At 41.2% G+C, this 20143-nt stretch overlaps 1 protein-coding gene across 2 annotated transcripts in view; it reads right to left on the reverse strand.

The window, feature by feature from the left end:
- The window catches only part of BICD2 (BICD cargo adaptor 2), a 51335-nt gene that overhangs the window by 7751 nt on the left and 23441 nt on the right, over positions 1-20143 (reverse strand). For both annotated transcript variants that reach the window (XM_059479814.1, XM_059479813.1), the window contains exons 2-6: positions 14005-14217; positions 10956-11108; positions 6803-7255; positions 4763-5782; positions 3558-3709 (exon numbers count right to left, since the gene is read on the reverse strand). In XM_059479814.1, the coding sequence (XP_059335797.1) occupies positions 3558-3709; positions 4763-5782; positions 6803-7255; positions 10956-11108; positions 14005-14217 (1991 nt within the window). The remainder of the gene's footprint in view (positions 1-3557; positions 3710-4762; positions 5783-6802; positions 7256-10955; positions 11109-14004; positions 14218-20143) is intronic.

The following is a 20143-nucleotide window of genomic DNA, read 5'->3' on the forward strand; positions in this document are numbered from 1 at the left end:
TACTTATGTTCTGGTATCACTCCTGCGTCTTGACCAAGTACAGCCAGTTGTGCCAAAGCAAATGGCTCACTGGCCTTTCTAGGCCTGGCATCTAGCCTAGAAAGCAGTGAAGTCTTTCCCATGTGAGCCAAGCTGTAATTAAAGCCAGAATTTTGACTCCAAAAGATTATTCTAGCAAGTCATTATCTCACAGAGCTTCCTGTTAGCACAGAAGTTTACAACATCAACTTACTGGCCCTAGACATTACAAAGTGTTCACTATTTCAAATACCTAAATTGGTTGTTTGGTTTTTTTGTTTTCCATAGAACTCTATTCGGGGAGTTTTTCCTTTCTTCCCTACAAAAAGGGAAGTGTTGTCAGTAGCATATGCGCAGCTGCAGCTTGTAACTGTACCTGAGCGACCAATTTCTTCTGTAGAAGAGACGACTGGGGAGAAGCAGGAGCATTAGCTACTCTGCCTACACACCATCCTTCACCCTGAACCTGCTTTCCTGATTCTTTAATCCAAAAGGAGTAATATAGCCGCGTACTCAAACCTTGTCCTGGTGCAAGCACAGCTGTCCTGAGTCAAGGAACATCACACTGTACAAAGCACAGCAATCATTTACTGGAACAAGGGGATAAGAAGTTTTCTAGAAGTGGCTGTAGATGTTGCACACAGAGGTGGACTGGGATCTGCACTACTTTCTTCCTTCACACTGCTCACTGACTCTCAATTTCATTTGCCCAAAAAAACCCAAACCAAAACCCAGCAATGTTGCCTCCTTAACCATCTAGGAAGACACAGGCTCTGGACCTGCTTTAGTTGGTGGCAGCAGCAGCTATAGCAGCATATCTTTGTGCCCTGTGTATTTTTACTGCTTTGACAGAACAATAAAGGCTCTTTTACCATTCCATTTGTTATGTGCTAGGCAACTTCCCAGCTACATATTCAATAAAATCAGAATAGAAGATGTCTTTCTTTTAAAAACACCTTTGAAAGAATATAATTTGGCTTTCACGCTTTTAGGAAGAATGTGAAATTAGTATCAACCTGCTATACTTTCACACATTTGCAGCTTTAAGTAGATAGTGAACACAAGGCTCTGATTCTGCCCATTTTCTTAGTACTGGTAATTAACAACAACAAAAAAAGAAGCTTAGGAAACATCAACTAGATTTTTAAAAACAACACCAGCTATATACAAATATATACACTGAGAAAATAAACATTCTGAGTATTAAATATAATGGTGAGAAATAAAAACTAAATCTTCTAAAACTCTCTGAAACCAAACTATTGAAAAACCTAACTTGGCATTTTCCAAACCCGCATATGACTGCTTCCCACAAACATTGGTTTGGCCTTAGTTCTACAGACCACTTTATGTAAGGCTCAGCATGTAATAGTTTTAATACCATTTATATGTAAATTCATTAGTAAGTCAAGTCCTGTTCCAGGGAAAAAAAAAAAAAAGAAAAAAAAAAAAGAAAAAGAAAAAGTGAGGCAACCAAAAGCACCTGGGCATACCCATATCCTTCCCCTCTTCCCTGCAATCAATGAAGACCACATGACAACTTCCAAGGAAACAAGACAGGTGACTCAACAGTGACAGAAGGAGGCACTAGAGAGAAGCATCAACTACGTCTACCTCGAGAGACTACTGTCAACTCACTAAGGAAATTCAAACATGCAGGATTAAAATCACAATTTCTCAGCTTTATTAAAAACTGGGAAACGTATTAGCAGAGACACAGTTAAAATGAGATTAAAATGAGCACTGACTGCATTCAGCTGTAAGAGATCAGCCACCTGCTGTTTCTAACTCAATCTTTATATTAGAAATTAATAGTAAAGACAGATTTTAAACACCTTCCCCCACCTTTTCCTTACCCCAGGCTCTAATTCCAAGCTCTTCAGCTCTCCCCACCCCACGCCACCCAAGCCGTGCATGTGCTTTGCTTTTTACATCATACAAGCACTTTCTATGAATTGTCAAACATAACCAGGACTTGTGAATCTAAACCATGAAGACAAATAGTTGTTGCTGCAGTAACCTCCTGTATTTTAAAGTAATTCACTTTCCACTTTGATTAAAACAAAAAGCGCAGACAAACTGCCAAACAAGAGCTGCCACGGTGTACTGTGTGGAGCTCTCTGCACCATTATTATTTCACAAGAATGAATCCTGTGGTTCACTCTCTTAGCACCAGTGTTCAAGCAAAGCACCAGGAACATGGGAAGCTGGTGTGACATAGACACTTCAAAAAATCTCTGGAAGAATGTTACAACCCAGGTCCAGGGCCTATCTACAAGAGGCACCTTCACCAAGGTTGAATGTCAACATATGCAGCCCTACATTTTAGTTCTCAGACACAGAGTCTAGAGCAGGCACCTCAGTGCTGTAAACGTGAGTGTGTGCACAACATCATTTATGGGGTTTTGTAGCATGCCCATTGGATAGTGAAATGCCTTTGCCATGCCTGCACATCTCCTTGCTTTCACAGGGATGCTGACAGCCCAGACCTTTTTTAGTCTCTAGATGCCATTCATCACCTCCAGATCTAGCACCAGGAATAGGAGGTAAATGCTGTTATTCCCATCTGGGAACCCCTTTCTGGAAATGCTCAAAGTCACATCTTCTGTGTCTAGCTTTTCTGAATATTAATGAGGAACAGCTGAGGGAGCTGGGTTTATTTAGTCTTGTCAAGAAGCGGCTTGGGGGGATCTCATCACTCTCTACAACTGCTGGAGAGGCAGTAGTGAGGTGGGGCCAGTTTCTTCTGCTGTGCCTGAAGTGAGAGGAGCACAGGAAAGGGCCTTGAGCTGAGACAGGGGAGATTCAGAGTAGGTATTAAAAAAGTGTTTTCACTGTTCAGGTGGCCAGGCATTGGAATAGGCTGCCCAGGAAGGTGGTGGAGTCATCCTCCCTGGAGGTGTTCAAAAAGCATCTGGACACAGTGCTGGGTGATGTGGGTTAGAGGTTAAATGGTAGTGCTGGGTTGGCAGTTGGACTTGATGATCTTAAAGATCTCTCCCAAACTTGATGATTTAGTGATTCCATTTATCACACCATAAAGCACAACTAAGAAGCAGAAGCAAGTTCCAAAGACAAAGCAATCAAATCATCTGACACAGGCCAGTGAAACGACAGATGCCAATTGCAGGATGGACAGCCTAAGAATACCAGGATGTTTGCAACATCTTTACCTCTTCCTAGATCATCAAGGTCAAGCATCCCATCTTCCGTGTACAATAAATGCTCATTTTCCATTGTTAAATGTCACTCCTTCTCAGAGCTAATCGCTTCAAGAACCAGGGAAAACAGGTAATCCATCTCTCAACCAACTTGAATAAACACTGCCACAACAGCTTTATGTTTTGTAGCAGCACACTATATCCACACATGTTCCTCATCAACAGGAGCATATCACAGACACACATACACACTGCAAGCAATGATCTTGGGAAGAAGCACCTACTGCTTCACTCTCTGCATGGTGGATGGGAAGGATGTTCAACTCTTCCCCACATAAGCAAGGAATTAAATTTTGGGGAGTTCATTATATTTGTTACCTTGTAGCAAACATAGCTCTCAGGGAAGAGAAGGTGGCAGCATCCTCCTTCAAAGCCTTCAGCTCATTTCGCAGCTTCATCATGGTCTCTGTAACCATTGCCTTCTCATTCTCATACTTGCTTTTTAAGTTGGCAAGGGCTACTTCTGCAGTCTGTTGGTTACCAGGGAGAACAGAAACATAACATTTAACGAAACTCTTCATCAAATGTCTGGCTAAAAGATTTTTAATCACTATTCACATAATGAAACATTTACTTTGTACTGGAATGTTAAACCTGTGGTCAACCTATCTTGTATAGATAAAATTTCATTTCTGAACACTGGGAATAGACACAGTCATCTCTTACTCCCATTAACCATGCAGCAGCATTAAGAAAGTTACAGAATATAGATGTAGCGAAACCTATCTACTAGCAACACAAAGGAACAAAACAATCTACTTAGTATCTCAATACTTAAATGCATTTGTCAATCACTAGCACAGTTCTCTCTTACAGCGTCTTACTTATCTTACATTTGGGACACCTTTATTAAAATGTGCAAAAGAAAACTTAATGTGTTTATTTCATTCTTAAACGCCACTAGTAGTTTAGTAGACTAAACTACCTTTTTTTAAGATTTAAGTGTAGAGAAGAAGATGAAGCATGTCCCACGGTTCTTCAATGGCAGTAATTTTCACCTACTGCATTGCTAATGTTGTTGAAATGTCCAATCCCCAAAGACTATTTTTACCTTTCACCTCTGTTATTTTGATCACATTCTTATATCACATTCTCATTTTGGAAGGCTCTCTTTTATTTTGGAGTTTGAGAGAGAACAATACTTAAATTTCAGAACTCTTTTAAGGGTAACTACTAGAATTCTTTCAAGTAGAAAATAAGATTACCTCTTCATTTTAGGTGTCTGCGTTAAAAATAACGGATCTAATTCAGACAGACAGTAGATTGAAGCTACCTTAACCTTAAAAAAGTCTCAGGAGTACATGAGGAGCTGAAATCAGTTACAGCCCCAGTGCTCATCTTTAGATGGGACAGCTGGGTGCCTCTAATGGAACAGCCAGCTTCAGCCTCAGACTAGTGAAATAACAGCAACGAAAGCCCCACAGAACTGAGGGAATGGCAGAATGAATTACAAGAAAAATTTTCTTTTGTTTATGACCTAGTTGCCTAACATTGTAACCTTCAAACCTCTAAGACCCAGTTACCTGTTTGTTGGCTTTCAGCACAGTTCTCAGAGTTGCTATCTGTTCCCTCTTGGTGCTCAGCAAGGATTTCAGCTTCAGGATTTCTTCCATAAGAGCTTCCTTGTCTTTGTCCACCACTGGGCCAAGCTCTTGAGTAGCAACGCGCTGCCTGGACAGCTCAGTTGTTCTGTCCACAGCAGCCTGCAGGTGCTTGATCTGATCCCGAATGATAGCAATCAAGTTGTAAATGTTCATCGGTTCCTTCCGAGGATCTGACACAGGGGATGGCAGAGATGACACCGGGGATGGGCTGCTGTCACCACTTCCATTCTCTGCCTTTCCCAGCTCAATAGTTAACAGCCCTTTAGAAAGAAGAATGGGAGACCTTCTTCCCTTGATGTCTGGACTACTGCGTTCACCTTTACCTTCCTTGTAGTAGTCCAGCATCACTCTGTTTGGAGTTTCATTGTTGCACATGCAGACATGGTGGTACAAATTGGCCAGCTCTTCACTGAAGGTGACTAGTTCATCTTGAGCCACGCTGAGGCTGCCCTGTGTTTCTCCAGCGACATCACTGACCTTCTTCAGCTCCTTCTCCAGCCTGGCCATCTGTTCTCTATCATGCCTACTGGACTTTTCCAGTGAGGTGATCTTTTCAGTGAGAGTCTGGCTCTCAGTCTCATATCTACTCTTCTCTTCCTCATATTTAGACTCACATTCTTTGTATTTTGCCTTCAAATTTTTGAGCTCTTCCTTCAGGTCAGTAATTTCTGCCACAGCCACTTTGTACTTGCATTCCAGGATCTCTGGCCCATTGATGTCAACTTCATAATAGTCTCCATCTTCATGGCTATCTCGGTCCTTCTCGTTATCAAGGGCAGACTGACGCTCCTTACTGGCCTGGAGCTTCTTCATGGCATTCAGATTTTCAGTAAGCCTGCCAATTTTCTCATGCTGCTCTGAGAGGGCCCCCCGTGTATTTTCCAGCTGCTTCTGAGATTCCTGCAGCGTTGTTAACAAGTTAACCTTCTCTCTTTCCATCTGAAATGCAGGAACATAGACATCTATGTTAAGGGAATTGTATCACTTAAATGGTTTTAACTCTAAGAGACAGCAACTTAGCCAACAGTCCATATGGTTACAGAAATTCAATCACTTGCACATTATAAGAAAGTCTCCACAATGTATTCTAAAATTATCTTCAGTTACAGTGTTCATAGCCAATTCTTTCCTATCTCCTGGTCAAAATGCACATTTTTACACATTTATTCCCTAGGTGATGGTCTCATTGTGAAAACGTCCTTTCAGCTAACAACAAGCTAAAGTTCATTGCTATCTTCTAAATTATCAAGTAAATTCTAGAAAACACAGAGTTACTCTATGGTGAAAGCTTGGAACTTCATGAAAGACTCAGAAATACCAAAACCTTTTCAAGTTTCTCTTCTTAAATTTCTCATTTTTAAAAATTCTGACAGCTTTTTGCATAAGGGCTTTTTCTTATGGAACATAATTTAAAACATGTCTGAAAAAATATTAGTAGGAAACAGAAAAGTGCACCTTGTTTTAAACTCTCCAACCTCCTAATTGCACAAATATAGCACAGAAATGCTTAGTGCTGATCACAAATATAGCACAGAAATGCTTGGTGCTGATTAAGACTTTATGCTCTTTGAACTAATTACAGAAAATATGAGTACAAAACTTCTTTTGATGAAAGTGATTGGAGTACCTTTCAATTTTGAAACAAACCACTATTGTTCTTGGTAGTGACATAATGAAGTAGACACAGCAAGTATTGCACAGGAGATGCATTAGAACTTTCCACCAAGGAAAGGACATGACTACCAACTCCATTGCATTAAAAACAAAAAAGAAAGGAAAAGAAAAAAGCTGTGGTTTTTCACTGACAAACACTTAACACCCTCAAATTCTAAAACAATTAAAGCCTTTAAAAATACAGTATAAACAGTAGCATGTGAGATACCAAAAAGACTGAAATTACATCCCAAATGAACTTTAGGAACTATTTGGAAGTAGACAGCTTTTAGGAAACCCATTTACCTGTAAAAGCTGCTGTTTCAGCTTCTGGATTTCAGAAATGTTTAATTCACTCAGAAGATCTGAAACCAGACTTGGGGCTGGAGGGAAGCTTTCATTTTTCTTGGGCGTTGAAGTACTGTTTTTGCCATTGCTGAGTTTGCTGAGGCAGTTTTGTTCAAACCCATTCATGATTTCATCATTATTGGGCTCTGTGGCTTCATCGCTGAACTTCAGCCCATCCAAAGAGATGTTTAAGTGGCTGTTGTACATGGAATCATTGATGTTCATGTAGTGAGACAGCTCCTTCCGAAGGTTGTTCTTCTGCTCCCGCTCTGTCTTCAGTGTTTCCAAGGCCTCCTCAAGTTGGCGCTCAGAGATCTCCTTCAGCCGGATGGCATCTTCCAGCTGGCTATTGAGAAACTCGGTTTCCTCTTCCAGCCTTTTGATTTCATGTTTCAAGCCTTCAAACTCCACCTGGAGATATACAAAGTGGGGGGGGAAATCTCTGATGAAAATGTCTGCCTGCAAGGCACTGAGTCATTTTGCTTTTGAATGTTTGATGTCAATTAAATATTATAGAAACAGAATACTTTTTTCGTTTCTGGAGTCTAGTTTTAGCACTATGACTGTAAACATGGTTTACGTAATTTACCTTTACAGAGACTATAGAATAAATTCACTAAGCAAACTGTCAAATGAGCTTGTCTATTCCAGCTCAATCAGAACAGGTGGGAGATACAATGTGTCTGATACAGAAGCATCCAAAAACAGTCTTTCCTAGCTCTACATGCAAACATTTGTTTGATTAAAAAATTCCCTGGCCAGCCTTCCCACAAAGTTAAGCTTCACATTTCCAAAACTGGCACGATAAAGGTACACTTCGACACTCTGCTTCACTGCCATTCAAATACACACCACTGGGTTAAAACTGTGATCAAGCTCTGCTTTGATACATTTTAATTAAAATGTTTTAACATTTCTCTCATTTTCATTTCAGCACATCTTGAAAGGGCTACAATTCAGATTCTACACTTGATATTCACATTTATGAGTTTGATGGCATGCTATCTATCACATCTAGTACTGGACTTTTCTAAATCTCTCTTGCATTGAAATTATGTACACAAACAATTCATGTAAAATTTTTAATCACTTGGGAGTAGCAGGGAGGAAGCAAACAAAGAATATTCTTCTTTACTCTGAAAGAAAGGAACTCATACCATATGATATCTCACATTATTTATTTTTTGCCAATTGCTAAATAAATTTTAGATGTCAACATAGAGCCACCTGGGAGTGCGGACCACACCCAACTTATAAACCAGGAATCAAATATGTTAATTCAGTGTTGCCTGGGAAAACTTGATGGCTACTTCTAGTTGCATGAGTAACTAGAATAATTAAAAACTAGCATAATTAAAGTTCATCAAGTAGGATTAGGACAAGGTAGAAAATTAATCCACTGCCATGAAAAGAACAAGCTCTTGGTTCTGTATACTTCCACTAAGATAAAATACTTCAGACTGTAGTCTATTTTCAAAGTTTCCAGAATAAAAATACAGCAGTCAATAACTACTAGCAAATATTGAGATAGCATCTGAGGTTAAATTTAGCTCAGGCCAGAATGGCAGCATTCTCCAGTATTGTTATTCTAGAATGAGAACATGGAGCTGGGAACTTTCACCTGCTGCTCTGAATATGATGAATGAGAAAAAAAGGTAAAATCCAAAAGTAAACATAGGTTTGATTTTGCCAGTTCCCTCTCTCTTCCAGCCTGCATCAAGAGCACAACAGCCCCTTTTGTCTCTACTACAGGATGTCAGAGCGCCCAAAACTGCATAATTAAACCAAATATATGCAGATGAGAACATGTCCAACCTGGAATCCTGTTTTGCACAGTGAGGCCCAGAGTAACAAACAGAGATACAGAGTTTCACTTGGACATAAATAAAATACATTCAATACCCCACATATCTAGCCTGACAGGGCAGCTTTCATTCATTACACTGAAGGAGTTCTGCAGCAAATTCTACAGAGATTTTACTATGTGCTAAACACAACAGATGGTATTAACATTGAGTTTTCTAAAGAATTTTGATTTCAGGAATATTTTCATGGAATTATAGAATCAGAGAATAGTTTGGGCAGGGAGGGACCTTAAAATTAATCTCATTCCTCCCCCCGTCATGGGTAGGAATGCCTTCATCTAGACCAGGTTGCTCTTCCAAGCTCTGCCCAACCTGGCCTTGAACATTTCCAGGGATGAGGTAGCTGCAGCTGCTCTGGGCAACCTGTGCCAGGGCCTTACGACCCTCACAGCCAAAAATTTCTACTTAATATCCCATCTATCCCTGCCCTCTGGCAGCGGGAAGCCATTCCCCCTTGTCCAAGGTCCCTTTCCAGCTTTCTTGGAGCCCCTTTAGGTACTGGAAGGTCTCCCTGGAGCCTTCTCTTCTTCAGACAGAACACGCCTAGGTCTACCAACCTGTTTCCAGGGCAGAGAGGCTCCAGCCCTAGCAGCATCTACATCCTTCACTTTCCCAACTGAACTTTATTTATGCAATGGAACTGACAGCTACCCGAAGAATAAAAATAGGAAGTCACACACTGATAGATGAAGATAAGTGAACCATGCCAAAGACCACATCTATCTTAATTAGCTCCACAAATGATAACTCAGGGAAGCTCTTAAGAAATTCCAAGAATGCAGTTTTCTAAAATTCTGGAAATAGGTGGAACTGTACAATTAAATATGGCCTTTCAGACAAGCAGTCACACAGATGTGACAGTGCAAAGCAACTATAACATCATTCCAGGTTTATTGAAAGTAGCTAGAAGAGTAGCACAGAAATGGAGAGAGAAGATAAGGATAAAGTAGCAATTAAAACATGTTTCAGAAACACTCCTATTTCCAGATACTGTGGAAGGAAGGAAATGGCGGAAGGGAGGAAATGGCGGAAGGGAGGGAGGGAGGGAGGGAGGGAGGGAGGGAGGGAGGGAGGGAGGGAGGGAGGGAGGGAGGAAGGAAGGAAGGAAGGAAGGAAGGAAGGAAGGAAGGAAGGAAGGAAGGAAGGAAGGAAGGAAGGAAGGAAGGAAGGAAGGAAGGAAGGAAGGAAGGAAGGAAGGAAGGAAGGAAGGAAGGAAGGAAGGAAGGAAGGAAGGAAGGAAGGAAGGAAGGAAGGAAGGAAGGAAGGAAGGAAGGAAGGAAGGAAGGAAGGAAGGAAGGAAGGAAGGAAGGAAGGAAGGAAGGAAGGAAGGAAGGAAGGAAGGAAGGAAGGAAGGAAGGAAGGAAGGAAGGAAGGAAGGAAGGAAGGAAGGAAGGAAGGAAGGAAGGAAGGAAGGAAGGAAGGAAGGAAGGAAGGAAGGAAGGAAGGAAGGAAGGAAGGAAGGAAGGAAGGAAGGAAGGCATTGTAAAGATACACTGAAAAACTACTGCAGCAAAAGGACTAAAACAAGTAACAAAGCAGAGTGACAGAGACTTTTCTTTCATCAGAGAAAGAGAAGGCGAAGGAAGGAAGGAAGGAAGTGGCGGAAGGAAGGAAGGAAGTGGCGGAAGGAAGGAAGGAAGTGGCGGAAGGAAGTGGCGGAAGGAAGGAAGTGGCGGAAGGAAGGAAGGAAGGAAGTGGCGGAAGGAAGGAAGGAAGTGGCGGAAGGAAGGAAGGAAGGAAGTGGCGGAAGGAAGGAAGGAAGTGGCGGAAGGAAGGAAGGAAGTGGCGGAAGGAAGGAAGGAAGTGGCGGAAGGAAGGAAGGAAGTGGCGGAAGGAAGGAAGGAAGTGGCGGAAGGAAGGAAGGAAGTGGCGGAAGGAAGGAAGGAAGGAAGGAAGGAAGGAAGGAAGGAAGGAAGGAAGGAAGGCAGGCATTGTAAAGATACACTGAAAAACTACTGCAGCAAAAGGACTAAAACAAGTAACAAAGCAGAGTGACAGAGACTTTTCTTTCATCAGAGAAAGAGAAGGCAATGGAAGGACTTGGAAGTCAAAGTATTATGAAGTATTATAACTGTGTATAGAGTCAGAAAGGACAAGTCTTGGTGCTAAAATGTAGAGCTTATAGTCTCAAAAGTAGTACAAAGATAGAAAATAAGTAGGTGTATGCTCAAATGAGACAGAACCATGCTGTACCACAGGAATTAACTGGTACTGCCAAAGCAATGCCCACTGGTTGGAAAACTTGCCTGACTTTGCTTCAGGACAGACACTTGTTTCTGGAGACAGATGTTTTCCTCTTCAAGTTCAGTATAGTCTTGCAGCAAACGTGCTTCTCGGAATTTATATTCCTTAATATCATCTCGCAGACGGGCCCTTTGGATCTCCACATTTTGGTTGACCTGGGAAAACAAACAAAGCAAAACAAAAATGGTGGCACCTGGATCAACTACAATTAAATTGCAAAATTTTATATCTTTTTTATCTTTTTTATATGCACAAATTATGAATTATATTGAAACATATTGAAATTATATATTTTCCCCTCACCCTCCAAAATTACAAAAAACCAAGTCATTTACACAATAATTAGATTTTGTATTCTTGATTTTCTTACAAATTCTCACTATTGACTCAAAAGAAGTCAAGAAACAAGCAGGGAAAGCAGCATTTACACCTGTTTCACTGGCTGTAGCAACCAGCAGAAGTTTTCCAGACCAGAAGTCAGTACCCAAATCTGTTTCAACTTTAACAAGAAGGGCTTTTTCACAAGAGAAAGTCAGAGTCAGATGAGTCCAGATATTCTTATTTGGACATGTATTTGCTGCTGCTTTTCAACAGATATTTTCTTTATAACCAGAGCAATAAGTTGAAAACATGAGAGAATTAATTCTTCTGGAGAAAGACACTGAGTTAAAACCCATGAAGCCTAAGATGTCAGGGTGATGAGAAAAAATAGAAACTAGTTGACATAAAATACTCCCGTCCCTTAGCCCCAAGACTTACGCAGGACTTAACGGAAGACTTTAAAAAAAATTAGCATTTTTTTGAAAGATAAGAAGTAAAAACCAATATATTGGTGTAGTATCACCTTGGGATCTTTCATGAACGTACACAGACACTTGAATAAATTGAGCTGGAACATAGAAAGCTATAGAAATGGCTCACTGCACTTATTTTTTATTTTTTCCAATATTATTTTCCTTCAAGTCCTATCTTCAAACACTTAACTCATACAAAGTGAAAAAGTATGTTCTAAAACATTAACAGAATCAGCTTCAGATATAGGCAAACAGGGAATACAGTTGCCTAAAAAAATAGTATTTTTGTAGCTGTGCCCATGATATGATGGAGTAGTTTTCCACACTTCTAATTCAAAACCACTGCTAGCTGCTGACAGAGGCAGCCTGTCACTTCAGCTGGCATATGGGACCTGCTGCCTGATCTCACCTGCCTGCAGCCCAAGAAAGCTTCAGCCTCAGGCCTACAAACTCAGATTCCCTCCGAGCTCTCCACTCCTGGCCAGACACAGGCATGTCAGTGATGACTAAATATGGTCTCAGCCCTTGAGAGTGTGCAGCAGGGTTCCACTGAATAACCACACAGGTACCAACAGGCACACACAGCACACTGAGATAAGGGAAATGTTTGCAGCTGGAGGATGTGCCAAGAACTGAATCTGGCATGTTTTGAATACAAATACTGAATCACCCGCAACTGTTAAGACTAATAAACTTAAATTACAATTCCCTCACACGTTAGGTAAAGACTAGACTATATAAAATTGTCCGTTTGTTTTTAGCCTCAAAGAGAGCACAACTTCACAGCACACCAAGAAATCAAAATTGCTGGAACCAGACACTACAGTACACCAATACAAATTACAAGTTGCTATAGCCCATGTTCCATGCCTGAGTAAGTGTTGTCTCTCTATGTTTGCACAAACCCAGGGCCACAGGGAAAGCTAAGGGCTGACATGAATTCACATTTTTATGTCTCCTTAAAAGGTGACTGGAATGTGGCAGTATCTGGAAAGAAAAATGGCCTCCAGTTGCAGTGACACTGGAAGTAGACCAGAAATCTGCTGCTCAGCACACTTTGAGAAGGGACCAGAATCCCTCACAGACACTGTGCTGCCTCTGGAGTGGGCAGTTTTTCTATTAAGCTAGTCTTAAAGGTTGGGAAATACAGACAAAGAGTTGTGTCTATGTTTCTAGAACTGCTTCCCTGTCTAAGGAGAAGGCATGATTCCAACTCTGTTCCACAAAGTTAAAGGAGAAGTTAACCGGCATATTTGATCACTTGTGATCGCTTGTGACCACAAATCTTCTCTGTCATATCCCAACAAGAAGCATCAGTGAATCCCCACATCTCCAGAAAAGTAACCCACATTTCCTCATTGATTTTACCACCAAATATTATCCCCATATTTGTTACTATGTCCTAAAGAAATTACATGAGACACTTGCAGCTGAGGTCACATGGAGTAAGTTGAGATTCAGATATGGACTCTTGGATAGCCTTCCCTCATGGCAGGGGAGGTCAGTTGATTAGCTTAGGACTAGACGAGATTAGACCCCAGTGCTTCAAAGGAAGGTGCAAGAAAGCTCAGGAGTAATAACTGCTGACTGTTTTATTCATCCATCTGTGGTTTACAGTCTCTGTATTTTACCAGACTGAATTTAAGCAATAGTTTGAGGTCTCAAAACAATAATTTCTGCACCAGTACCACAAAGACTTCAGCTGAACTACAGATTTTGTAAGTAATTAAACTCTTAAAGTAACTTCTCAGCAATTACTTCCTCTTAAAAATATGTGGTTTCAATAGCAAAACAATGAAAGGTCGAAGCGATTATGTTTAAGCAAGCTACATAAACGTAAAAGCCACCGCTTCATGAGAAAAAACTCAAGACTATAAACCTTCCTATCCCTCTCCTTGTGCATTTCAGTGTTTTGTTATAATCCCACACCTTCAGAAATTAAGGAGGAAAAACGGATAAAAAGGGAAATGATGCCACAAATATTGTGCAGCCAGAAAATCTGCATTGGGAATGAAGCAGCAAAGTACATCCAAGGGTCTCTGTGCTTGGCCTAAACAGGTTCCTCTGCTTTTTAAGGCAGCAATTTGGGAACTGAGGGAACTGATGTGCAGTACCCACAGGACCAGCATGACCAAACATGCAGCCATGTGTCTGTCAAATCATCTTTCAGCTCAGGAATCTTCCCTTTTTTTGGCTACATAGCACCAGAAAATGTAACAAATCCAAGCTGCAGTGAACCCCGTGCATCTTCGCTCACCTCCTTCAGTTCCTGTGCAACAGAATTAAGGCGTTCATTTTCAGACTGTGTGTTGGCAAGGACATTTCTTATCTGTTTCAATTCTGTCTGCAACTCCATAACCTTCTTCATGTAGTATTCTTCTTTGGTAGCTGATTCTTGAATCAAGGTTTCCTCTCTGCTCTCTCCATCTGCTGCTACTTTCTTGTGGTTGGTATGGGCCTGTCCAAAAGCCTAGGAAAGTCAAAAAACACATTTTTTATCAATAAACCTATAATTCTGCATAAGTAAATTCAATGTTAAGTAGCTGAAAACATTTACCCTCATATAGTTCTTCAAGGCAAAGGAATGTAACCTCTTCCTACATCCTCCAACTCAGATTTACAAATCCTAATAAGTTGCCAACACTGTGTTCTTGAAAGTAAACCACAGCACCTAAACAGTGTTTTTTGATGCAGAATGCTTAAATAGAACCTCATATAAACCCTTGTGGGAGGGAACAACAATGTAGTGACTCTGCTGTTGAAACACGACTGGCTTTCAGCCAGATGACTGCATGACCAGACACTACTGCACATGCATATTCTCTATAGTGGAGTTAGATTCACTTCTGCAAAACCAGAATCACTGAGAACACATCTGGCATTAGCAGCCTGTTCCCTTTCCCAGGCTGGGAGCTCCCAGCAGCTGCTCCTGGCTGGTAGATTACAGCCCCCTCCCTTGGGCTTGAAGACGTTGGCAGGGCTGCTCCAGATCCAGGCTAAGCCAGTGGGGTCACACTGGCTGAAGTAGGTCAGCGGACAATCCCCCAGCCAGCTCGAGACATCAATCCCCAGCAGTGTGCCAGCAAAGGTAGTCAGAGGCAGGTCAGAAGTCCAACCCACTTGGCACAGCCTGCCTCTGGCTAGTCCTGACATTGGCATTATTTTGTCTCCTCACATTTCTTTTTTGGGGGGGGGGTCTTCATTTTGCTTGAAACCCTTGCAGGTGATGGTCCCTGTGGTAGTGGTCTCCACACGTGCCCCCAACCCACACAGACACCCCAGCTGCTGCCGTGCGGAACAGCCTATGGCTGTCCTGGCACGTGTTGGAGAGCAGAGCTGGCCACTTCCAGTAGTTCTATTTGCAACACACAGCCCAGCAGATTGGCCATATTCAACAACATTAAAAATGTGATCTTTTAAGTGTTGCACACGCTTGCACCACAATTCAACCCAAGGAGCTTTCAGGTGCCACAGTATCTTTTCAGGATGCCAAAACATGGCAGATTTTCCCAGTCAACATTAATATCAGGTCAAGTAAAGGACAGAGAAGCATCTCATGAAACTCCTTATCTAGTCATGCATTTTCAATTGATGCCAGCTCTTCAGAAAAATACTGTCAGAGAAGAAAAAAAATATGCTTTGAAGAGAAACAGATTTCAGTGTTTTATTACTTCTGTATATTGCAGCAGGCACATTAATAGCACAGAAACTACTGATTATACCAGGGCTGAAACAGCTGATCAAGTACGCTAACTCTGCCTATGATTAAGGGCACACAGATATTGCTCCTATCAGACTAAATTTTATTTCAAATAAGCAAGTCAGAGATATAGGAGACAAATATCCATTGGAGAAATTCTAGCCAGATTCATCAAGATAACCTACGGGAAACTAAAAAGTGCCATATTTCAGACAAAAAGCACCATCTGGTGCTGTCAAGTCCTTGTCAAATGAATTTCAACAAAGCAGCTTAAAAGCCTAATACCCAAGATCTCCATAAATGTTAAAGGGATAACAAAAAGCACACTAGCTCCTCAAATACACTTTTTTTTTTCTGTAATAAACTAAGATCCACCTTTAGAGATCAGTATGGATGACAAATCTCTGGCACAGAGAAAGAGGCAATGGGTATCTCTTTGCCCAGTGAAGTAGCACCATTTGGTCAGCTGCAGGATGCCAAAACAGCAAATGGAAGTTCAGGATGCTTAAAGCCACAGCTGATCACCCAGACCTCAGAGTCCAGGCATGATTCCATCAAGGAGCTCAGTAATGTCACTAAAGGAGGGATTCTTAGGAATAATTGTGGAGACTCTGGAGGGCATTCCCTGGTTTAGGGACACACAAGAAGCCTCCCTCAAAATGCTGTTAAGACCCCATTGTCTCCTTCCCTTGTTCCTATGTCCCTGAGCCACTCCTATTCCCTGATGGGCCCTTATCTTTGTACTGCCCCAAGACCAGGGTCACCCTCAGGGTCCCTTGGGAGAGAGAAACGTGGACCCTCCATGAGTGTGTGCCTGGGACCTGAAAATGTTACCAGGCAGCTGAAGAAAACATCTGTGGATACCATGCAAAGGCACTTTTTGCTTCCTTACCCTGGACTTTATTAGCAACAATAATGGCTGCAACAAATAATGACTAATTTGCTTGTGAAAGTTCCAAGGCAGATGCTAGGCCATGGGTTTCTTTGATATCTGGAAAGAAAATGTCATCATTTTGCCCAAGTCACAACTGACAGGGAGTATTTAAACACAGAAACTGCCATAGAGGATGAGACTTTTTAAAAATCCAATATCCTGTCTTCTACAGAGGCTAAGGCCAGATGCTTCAGAGAAAGGTGCAAGAAACCACATAAGCTCTTCAAGCTGGGGATTACCTTAAACTTTAATGGAGAATGCCTAATTTGGGAAAGCTACTAACTTTGAGTTACCCATGTAAAACACCTCCTTATTTTTCAAAGGTTTATGCATTTTTTGGCCTCAGTAAAATCCTACAACAATGAATTCTATATATAAAATCTTACTCTTACATGACAGCTTTTCATCAGTTTACAAGTTTCCCACATTTCCATAAAAGAACACATATTTTTGCTCAGGCTTGAAGGTGTGGTGTTAATCCCATGATCAGCTGTCAATCACTCACTATTTTTTGAGACATAAATCACAAGTCTCTATTCTCTGGTGATGGCAAGGTGAAGTTCAGTAAATTATCACTACTTTTATGTGTGAGAGGTTTTTCCATTCACTACAGCAGACTCCCTTTACAGAAACTGCCTTTTATTATGGCTTGTCCCAACAGGTTGACCCAACCAAATGGAACTGCTCACACACAGTAACTGCAGAAACAAGCTCATGGTCACTCCTACCAAAGGATGCTGCTGCTCCTTGTGGGCTCCAGTTATTTCTGCACAGTAAGTATTATTTGCTCTTGGCCAGCATGCTTGTGAAGTGTCAGCAGAAACCCTGCCGTTAGCTTGAGTATATTGCTGCCTGGAGTACAGAACTGTGTGTAAACAGCCTCTGACATAGGCAGAACACGAGAAACCTCCTTCAGAGTCATAGCCATCAGGACAGACAGCCTGGAACAATGCAAACTGCGTGCATTTATAAGACAACACTTGAAAAGCACTTCCATTCCAACCAAGCTTTGTTATCTCTCTTATATGTATTTAGAAACAACCTCAGACATCACTGTTACAAGCCATTTTCATAACTCCTATGGAGAACAGGAAATTAACTTTTAACAGAACTGTGCAAAATTACAGGGCAAAGCAATTACCTGCCATAGCTACAGCCTAGACTTGTCTTAAATCAAGCTAGGAAAACTGACTTTTTACTGCTATGCACGAAACCCCTAAACCTTCATACATGCTGGAGTCCAGCATGTGCCCATTTACTTTTGCTTCAACATTATCTAAAGCACAGGAACAGAAGTCAGTTACCTTCCTCTTCCTCCTCTTCCAAAACCCCTACTTCCATCTACTAGGGAAGAAAACTGTTCACAGTTATACTGGAATGATAGACTTTGGAGTATCTCTTCACAAGATAAAAGCTTCTGATGCGAGGGCTGCAAAACATCATGTTCTGCTCAACAGCTGCCTCTAGGAATTACGAGACATTAATGTTAAGGGATTATCAAAATTCTTATCTTCCAGATTCCCAAGACCAGGGCAAAAGCAAAATCAAAGAGTTCATGAACCAAAATGCTGTCTTACTATTTGCTCAGCTGTGCTTGTCAGTGCACTGGAAAGCACTTTTCTGAACAAAGGTACAATTTAGTCACAACTATCTCTTCAGAGAGCTGCACGGGACACACATCAAAAGCTCTCCTTGGGTTTAACACTATCTGAAACCAACATAAATGAACCTCTACCCCCAACACACAACCTCAAATTCTGTCATACACAACTCCAAATTTTGTATAGCCACTCACCTCTGGACCAGGCAAACATGGAACATTTCCCAGTGGGGACTTGCAGTTATGTGGTGCAAGTGCACTGAATGATTCAGATGATAATTTTTGGTCCTCACTCATAACCTGCTGCCAAAGCTGCAGATCAGCTCAAACCCTGTCAGGTTTCCTTTGGTCAAGCTGACATCCCCTACCAGCTATGCCACTCTGTGAGGTCCTTCTCCTCTTCCTTCAAATACACTAAGACAGCATTGCCCAAAGGCCAATTACAACATCCCTGACACATACAGAAAATTTACCATAATTTGCTGGTGAAGGTTTACCAAAATTAGTATTGAAAATGCTATTAAATGCACTTTCATGTTTACAGAATTACTTACATCAGCAGACTTAAGGCATGTAGAAAATACATGCTATCATATTCTTAAATAGCCCAGAAAATATCATTGCTAAATTAAGGAGATTACTACAAATTTCAGATGATAACATCTTAAATCTCAAGAATTTAAAGCTCTCCACAACCATTATGAATGGAAAAAAGAATCTGGACAGCAAATGGATGAGGCATACTCATGCAAAAACTGCAATGCTATATAAAATGGTCAAACCCAGTTCACTTCAAATGAAGCCCTGGATCAAGCTACATTTAGACTGAGTTTAAAGTACTGATTTCCAAAAGACAGACTTAAAAAAAGGTGATGCTTCCTCTAGGTTTGATGATAATACAGATTCATCTGTTTATGTTGCAGGAGGAACAAGATCCCAATCATGCAGATGTAGATAAGCTTTCTGCATGAAACCCAGTACACTGAAGGAAGCTTTCATATAAAACTCCAAGCTTTGAGAAGAAAGTTTTCTCAATTCTGTGAAGTTTAGCATACTGCTAACATATTAAGTTCTTAAAAACATGGTTAAAATTTTAAACATGATCTTTTGAAAGAAGTTCTTTATCACAGTGCAGCTGTTCATGGAACACATGAAACGCGAAGAATCTCTGAAACACACTTCTTAGAGAATTCCAAATGCTTCTCTCAGAACAGCTGAGAGAATGCTTCTCTCAGAACAGCTGTGATATGGGAGATGCACAGATTGATCTCAGCCATGCTCAAAACAAGACTCTCAGGCCTTCAGGAAAATCAGAACAGTTATTAGCCTCTATAATCTGTCACACCAGACCTCTACTTAGCCCAAAAGTCATCCAAAGTATGCTGGTTATGCTTCCATATTTTCTGGGATCCTGAACTAGACTGCTAAAAACAAGAGTAATACAAAATACTGGGATGCCACTATCAAATAAAACCTCCCAAAGAGATGCTGGAAAGGGCTTTTTCTGAACAAGCCCTGTATGATCTCAAACCCTCTACTAACCTCTGCAAGGAGGCAATGTTCCTAAAGCCCTGCCAAGAGCTGATCAGAATCCGGATGCTGCACAGGGACTGCTGGGGGCTCTGGAGGCTGCCCCTGCACTGTTCCTAGAGCACTACCTTCACCTGTACCTTTTTACACACATCAAAACACAGCAACTAGGAAAGGGCAGAAAGAGAGTCTCATGGATACTTAAAGCTGACATACTAACAAGCAAAGTCACAGCCCACTGGCCTTGAGATGACACAGATGAACAGAGGAAGTGACATCCCACTCATACTCAGTCAAAATCACAGGGAGGTTCCTGTGCCATGCACAAATACACCCAAACAAACAGAAAACAACACAAATATTTCAATGAAGGAGTTTCATAAAATAAGTTGCTTAAAAATTCATTTATCATCTAAATCTGAACATGTATTCTCCTTTTAAAGGAGTAAGGAGGGAGCCGAGAGAGACAATTGCTTATACACAAGATGAAAAAATAATAAAGAGGGAGAAAAACCTTAAAAGAGCACAGAACTCCACAATACAAATCAACTTCTGGACACCACTGATCCCCATGCTCATTTCTTCTCCAATGAAGACTCCTTTGCCTGTGCACCTCATTTCTTCCCATTTTC

The sequence above is a fragment of the Ammospiza nelsoni genome, chromosome 11 (genome assembly GCF_027579445.1).
Source record: "Ammospiza nelsoni isolate bAmmNel1 chromosome 11, bAmmNel1.pri, whole genome shotgun sequence".
Lineage (NCBI taxonomy): Eukaryota > Metazoa > Chordata > Aves > Passeriformes > Passerellidae > Ammospiza > Ammospiza nelsoni.